The sequence below is a fragment of the Vombatus ursinus genome, unplaced genomic scaffold (assembly GCF_900497805.2).
Source record: "Vombatus ursinus unplaced genomic scaffold, bare-nosed wombat genome assembly UNPS02014735.1, whole genome shotgun sequence".
Lineage (NCBI taxonomy): Eukaryota > Metazoa > Chordata > Mammalia > Diprotodontia > Vombatidae > Vombatus > Vombatus ursinus.
In genome coordinates, this window is record NW_020954513.1 from 2,899,432 (window position 1) to 2,906,686 (window position 7,255).

The 7,255-nt window shown below is 52.7% G+C and overlaps 1 protein-coding gene across 5 annotated transcripts in view; it reads right to left on the minus strand.

Annotated features, from left to right (window-relative positions):
• SEPT6 (septin 6) overlaps positions 1 to 4,967 on the minus strand; it is a 59,625-nt gene extending 54,658 nt beyond the window's left edge. For 4 of the 5 annotated variants that reach the window (XM_027861388.1, XM_027861390.1, XM_027861387.1 and 1 more), the window contains exon 1: positions 4,893 to 4,966. In XM_027861388.1, coding sequence (XP_027717189.1) covers positions 4,893 to 4,922 — 30 coding nt within the window. In that variant the 5' untranslated portion in view covers positions 4,923 to 4,966. Of the gene's footprint in view, positions 1 to 4,892 lie in introns of all 5 variants that reach the window. The other variant, XM_027861391.1, reaches the window with a different exon arrangement.
• Positions 4,968 to 7,255: the final 2,288 nt, after the last annotated feature.

Here is a 7,255-nt window from a genome sequence, read left to right on the forward strand (position 1 = left end):
AAGTGACATCACAGCATTATTCTGAGATTCAAAATAATGAATAGATGTGAAAAGCAGAAAGTACTAGAAAAAACCATGAGGTATTCTTCCTGTCTGGTTACTCCACATGTCGAAATCTTCCCTTCTAAGCTCTTGGAGGAAACGGGTCTCCTGGTCCCTTTGTTTGCCCTCACGTGTCTGGCACCAGGCCTCATAAATATTGTTGACTTAACCGGAGTTTTTTTGTTTTTTTTTTAATTAGTGAGGCAATCGGGGTTAAGTGACTTGCCCAAGGTCACACAGCTAGTGTGCATCAAGTGTTTGGTCTGAGGCTGGATTTGAACTCAGGTCCTTCTGACATCAGAGCCCGTGCTCTATCCACTGCACCACCTAGCTGCCCCTTAACCAGAGTTCTTAACCTTGGTTCTGTGAACCTGAGGGTTTGATAACTATATTTCAATATAATTGACTTCCTTTGAAACACCCTGTGCTTTATTTTCTGCATTGAAATCCTTTATTCTGAGAAGGTCCATGGGTTTCCCCAGAGTGACTGCCCAAGTGGCCCATGGTACAAAGAAGGCTAAGAGCCGCTGGGGCCTGGAAACAGTGACCCTGCCCAGGACTCTGCCTGCTGCAACTCATCATCACAGGACTTAGTTGTAGTGATGAGCTAACCTCCCCCCCTTTCCCAGCTTCTCTATTTCTGTCAAGGGTGCCATCATCCTTCCGTTTCCTCCTGGTCCCCCTCAGTGCTTCACCTCTCCCCTCCAACCAACTGTCAAATCCTGCCAACTCTACCACCACATATAACCCCTCTCTCATGTGCCCCCTTCTGTCCTCTCATCCAACTACCACCTCCGCTGCCCAGGCCCTTACGGCTTCTCCCCTGGACTACTGCCACCAGACTGGTCTGCAGCTTCCCCTCTCTTTGACTCATCTTCCACACACCTGACAAACTGATTTTCTGAAATCAGCACTGGTCTGGCCAGGTCGCTCCCCTGCTCAAGAAACTATTGCCTCTAAGGCAAGCTACCTTAAGGTACCCTCCTGGCATCTAAAGGCCTTCACAGGCAGACTCTAGCCTCCCCTTCTAGGCTCATTACACATCATTCCCCTTCACACACTCTACCTTCTAGCCAAAGTGACCTACTTCGTGTTTCTCATCAACAGCATCTCCCATCTGTGTCTTCACCCTAGGCAGTCCCCTACACCTGAAATTCATTGCCTCCTCACCTCTGCCTCTTAGAATCCCATGCTGTTGTACAGTCATGCCTGACTCTTCGTGACCCCATTTGAGGTTTTCTTGCCAAAGATAATGGAGTGGTTTGCCATTTCCTTCTCCAGCTCGACTGACAGATGAGGAAACTGAGGCAAACAAGGTGAAGTGACTTGCCCGAGGTCACACAGCTAGTAAGTGTCTGAGGACGGATTTGAACTCAGGAACCCTATTTGAGCCTTTTCTGATCTCTGCCCCTTCCCCCCACCAGGCAATGGTGCTTGCTCACTCCCAACCCCGGCCAAAATGGTCCTGGTTTTACTTTTTATAGACTTTATTATATTTCTTTATCTGTGCACATATTTTCCTCCCTGCCTCTACCCCATAATGTAAGATCCTTGATGGAAAGGATAATCTTCCTTTTATATGTATAGGCCCAGAACCCAGCACCAAACCTGGCAGGGCATAGGTCAGGGGTGGGGAACCTGCGGCCTCGAGGCTACATGTGGCCCTCAAGGTCCTTGGGTACGGCCCTTCGAGTCCAAGTTTTACAAAACAAATCATTTTTATTAGGGGATTTGTTCTATGAAGTTTGGATTCAGTCAAAGGGCCGCACTGTAGTCAGAGGGCCACCTGTAGCCTTAAGGCCGAAGGTTCCCCACCCCTGGGTAGGTGCTTAATAAAAGTTATTTATTGATCAATTCACCCTAAACTGTGGCTCTGGGTTCTCTCTTACCTTTTAGTGATGGGCTATCCCTTCCATAGCCCTCTGCCCTGATTTGGGCCAGGGCTTCCGCTGGCCCTCAGGGCATCCTGCCCACACTTAAGAAACCCCACCATCTTGCCCTTGTTCCTAGGAAGGAACAGCCTGCAACCACATAGCTGGGCTCTCCCCCACTATTAGACCCAGTTCTGGCCAAAGGGTACTTAGCACCATTTCCCCTGCTTAGGGGCTCAGTTATAACCTTGAGGATCCACCAAGGAGAGAGGCTAATGTTCCATAAACAAAAGGCTGACGTATAGCTGGAGAGGAAGAAACGGTAAAGAGAAGGAGTGATACAAATATTTCCAGAAACCCATATAACATTGTAGCAACGGCTGGAGCACATGGCTTCTTAGTATTCAGAGCTGAAAGAGAATCTGGTGATCTTGTCCAATCCACTCATTTTTTTAGATAGAGAAAGTGAAGCTTGGGGGGGTGGGACTTCCCACTAAAAATAAAATTTGAACTCAGATGCTTTGATCCCAAGACCAGGGCTCCTTCTGACATATGCTCTGTAGCTTCTCCTAATACAGTAGGGTCTGGGAAGATGGGACCCAGCCAGAGGGAAAACAATGATCTATAGAGCAAATAGAGTGTCTGTAATCCCTGAGTTTGGGCTTTTCTTAAGGGGAATGGAATTCCGTGATGACATGCCCCCCCAACCCCTTTAGAATGTCTGACCCACAGCCATTTATCCAGAGGGCCTTGGCCGGTGAGTACAAGTAGTTAAGACGGGCTTCTCCCACCCTTCCATCTTGTCAGAGGTGGGGGACTATGGGTTCAGAATACCATATATACTGAAAGACACCGGTCTGTGTGTGGACTGGTTTAACTGAACTGATTTTTTTCACTTTGTTCTTTTAAAATATTTATTAGAATAGATGGCTCCCTGGGGAAGGGAGAGGGGAGGGCTCCACTTCAAAATGAATGTGATATAAAAACAAAAGGCATTAATAAAAACATTTAAACACACAATAGAGTGGTGTTAATGACGTCAAATTCACAGATTCATACCCCAAGGTGACCGCTGAGCTTTACTAGAGAAAACATTGTTCCCAGGCTTTTCCCCTTGGCCAGATTGGGTGGGGATTGCTGCTTACCACCTGTGTGACCTTGAGCAAGTCATTTCCTTTCTCTTGGCCTTAGTTTCTGCCTCTGTAGCATGAAGGCTTGAACTAGATGATGTCCAATGACTTATCAGCTCTAAATCCTACAGGCCTTTGAATACCTAAGTGGTGAGATATGGAGGGAGAGTGCCTAACTGGAAGTCAGAAGCCCTGGGTTGGAGCCCCTGCTCATCTATTTCTTTGCTTCCAGTCTTTAGGCCCTTCTCTGGGCCTCAGTTTCCCCTCTTTGTAAAATGGGGGCCTCAGATGATCTCCAAGAGCTCTTCTGGCTTTTAATCATACAATCCTAATTGCCAGCTGTGTGACCATGGGTGAGTCCCTTTCCCTTTCTGGATCTCAGTTTCCCCTCTCTGTAAAATGAAGGAGTTGGAGGAGATGATTTCCAAGGTGCCTTCCTTCCACGTTACAGGTCCATGAAACACACAGATAAGCTAGAAAAACCAACTCAAAGGCCAATGGAAATGTTGGCATTTGTGGCATCAAGTATTTCAATTAAATAAGTGTGCTATCAGGCAGGGCTTGGACTTGGTATCTCTTCTGCGCATTGCCACTGACTAGCTTATGTGAGTTGGGCAAATCTCTTCACTCTTTGATGTCTATTTTCCCCATTTAGATCCTAGATTTAGATCCCCATTTAGAACTAGAGCTGGCAAGGACCCCAGTGACCATCTAGCCCAACCCTTTCCTTTTACAGAGGAAGAAACTGAGGCTCAGGGAGATTAAGGGACTTGTCTAAGGTCATATACAGAATCCCAGATCTGGAGCAGAAAGTCTTCGGAGGTCTAGTTCCTAAGTGACTTAAGCACACCAACCCCAGCTGAAATCACAACTGTCAAGAGCTTTGCCAACCCTAAGTCAATATATACACTTGAAAAAGCCCTGATTTTGTGGGTGTGGGTATTTCTTCCACTAACTCTTGGTAGACATGGAGGATGGTGTTTGAGTTATTATTATTACTATTCTTCCAAATGTGCTTGCGGTCTGCAAAGCAGGAATGGAAGGTCCTAGGTCACTGTTATGTGATGCTGGGCACCTCCCAGGCTGGAAAACTTGAGGTTTAAAAATGGACATTTTTCCAGAGTCAGCTGCCAACCCAAAGAGATGCACAGTTTGAGATCCTGACCCTTTTCCCTGCATCCCCATTGAGTTGGTCTGGCTCCCCAGGTTTGGGCAGTGGAGCACAGTTACCAACAAGAGAGGGGCCGTACCCAAAAAGCCCCAGGCTGCACCAGAATGCAGGCAAGGTCAGGGCAAAGGTAGAGGGGCATAGCCAAGCTGGCCACCCAGCAGCACCCCACGCGCCCCACCCGCCGACCCTGAAGCACAGCCGGACCGACCCAAACGCGGAGCCACGGGGACACCGGTCCACCCTGGGTGCTGCGCGAGCGCGCTCACACCCCCTTCCCCCGCGCTCTCAGAGGAGCCCGCATGCGGACCCGCACCCCGCTACACGTGCGGGCAAACAGGCAGAACCACAAAGACGGCCGCGTAGGGAGCGCCCCAGAGCCGCCGCCGCGCGCTCCGCGGGCGCGGGACACGGGACGCGGGGCGCAGGGCACTGCCCCGGCTCGCGCCCTCAGCCTCGGCCCCGTGCACCACCCCGGCGGGCAGAGCGTGCCCCGCCGCCGACTGAGCGCGGGGACCAAGCAAGATGCTCTGGGGTCGCGGCGGGGGTCCCGAGGCGGCCACGCGTCCGCCGGCAACGCCCCGGCAGCCAGGCGAGGACTGCGGCTCCTAGGGTGCCCGGACAGGGTGGGCTGGGGACCCGGCGGGTGCTGCGCTGCGGGGCCATCCGGTCGTCACTCACCACCTGGCGCGCCACATCGGCCGTCGCCATCGCCCCCTCCCCACGAAGGAGCTCGCGCTCCGGGGCTGCCACTGTGCCGGCTGCTGCCGTCGCCGCCGCCGCCGCCGTTGCTGCTCGGGCTGCTGCCGCCGCCGCCGCCGCCGCTGCCGGGACTCTGCCTCCGCTGCCTTCGCCGCCTCTCCAGCTACTGCACAGGAAGCCGGGGCGCTTCTCCGACAAAGAGAAAGTGTTACACTTTGGGCGCGACCAAGTCAGGCGGGGGGGGGGGCCAGCGCCAAGGGGACGCCCCCTCCCTCCCCCGCCCCTGCCCCTTCTCTCTTCTCCCCTCCTCCTCTCCCCGCCAAACTCAGCCTGCCTTAGATCTTCCACCTCCTCCAAGGGGCCAGCGGGCCGAGAGCGGCCTTCAGGGCCGGCCCTTCCCCGCCTCAGGCTCCTCCTCCCTTGCTTCCCCTGCCACCCGGGCCCGCGACCTCACTCCGAGGGCGGCGGGGGCTCAGGCTCCCCTCCGGGGCCTGGCCATGCCACCTTCCCCCTTCCCCCCCAATCTGGGCTCCGTGGTACGTCCCGAGCTTGGCCCAATGGTCACACACACGCACACACCACTACCCCCCCATCCCTGAATCCCTAGTCCTGGGGTTGCGGGATAGGGAGCCCCCACCCCCACCCCCGAGCCCCGTGCCCTGCGCTGTCCCGGTTGCCCGCTGCAGTCCGCATCCAAACCCCGTGGGCGCGCGCGCACTCACACACCAACACACACATACACACACCCCCAAACACGCTTACACGGACACACGCTTACACACACTCCCCAGCTTACCCATTAACACACACACACACATACACGAGCGCACAGAGACATTCACACATACATGCTTACACACGCGCTAACAAACTCACGCTTCCGAGAGCGCACACACAAGCACACTTACACACAAACATGCATACTTGCTGGAACCAACACACAAGAACACACAAGCCCCTCCACCTCCCAGCCCGGGACTCCAGCTGTCCCCAAGGGCCAGCAGGGATCCAGCCCTGGGGCTGCGGCACCTGCCATCACCGAAACCAAGTGCTGAGGGTTATGGGGGAGGGGGAGTAGAAAGTAAGGCGGGTACAATTCAGCCGCTCAGGGTCCAGCCCTGAGTCCCTGGAAAATTCCTTCTCCTCTAACCTAGGACGTGGTAGGAGCGAGGTGTTCTTTATACTCGTAAGGGAGCCCCAATTCAGAGAGCCAACCTCTCGGAACCATGCGACCTTCTGGCTGCTCCAGGCTTGGGGCTCAGAGTGTGTGCCCCCTTTTGTATGGGCATCAGGGCTGCCAAGAGAGAAAGAGACGGGGAGGGGGGAGTGGGGAGGAGGGATGAGAAGAGAAATGAGTAACCTCAAGCTCTCTCCTGTCTGTACAATTTGATTTCCTCTTATCCCTCACTCCTGACTTGGCAGGCTGAACCAAGTGAGGGGAGATGATGAAGCTTGGCTCAGAGGCCCCAAAGCAAAGGCTTCCACCTCCCTTCCCCTATCCTCTTGTCCTCTCCTCTCCACTCCTCCCCGCCCACCCACCACCCCCCTTTTTACTCTCTCTTCTCCCACCTATTTGTTCTTTTTTCCTCTCGGTTATGAGCAGTGCCTTGGAAGGCTTGGGTGTCTACGAGAGTGATGTAAGCTAGAAACTCAACTCCTTATCTCTTCTTAAACTAGGAAAGTAGTAGACAAGCCTGGGACAGTAAGGAGAAAGGGAAAAGGGATGAGAGACTAGGAACAGGGGAACCAGTTGAGAGAGAGGTCAGGGAGAAGGGAAGACAGAAGAGACAGAGAAAGGAAGACAGAAGAGACAGGGAAAAAGAAAAGAAACCAGAGAACCAGAGATGAGACAATGTGATATACTAGAAAGAGCACTCACATCCAGAATCAGACAAGCTGAGTTCAAATCCCAGCCTGCTCTGTTATTTACTATATGTATGACCTTGGGCAAGTCATTTATCTTTGGGTTTCACTTTCCACATGTGTAAATTAAGAGGCTGAACTAGCTGTCCTCTGAGATCCTTTCTAAGCATACAATCCTAAAGGTGACAGAGGGGATCACAGATTTAGAGCTGGAGGGGCCTTGAGTCCTACTCCTTACTTGTACAAATGAGGATACTGAGGCCTGGAATAGTCAAATGACTTGCCCAGCATGACACAGCTATTGTGTCTCAGATGGGGCTTGAACCTAGGTCTTCCTAACTCCAAGCCCCAATATCTTATCCACTACCTCATGCTGGCTCCCATGGGAATGAATATGGGACTATGAATATCTCCCAAATATATGCTACTTGGGAGAGAGAGAGAGAGAGAGAGAGAGAGAGAGAGAGAGAGAGAGAGAG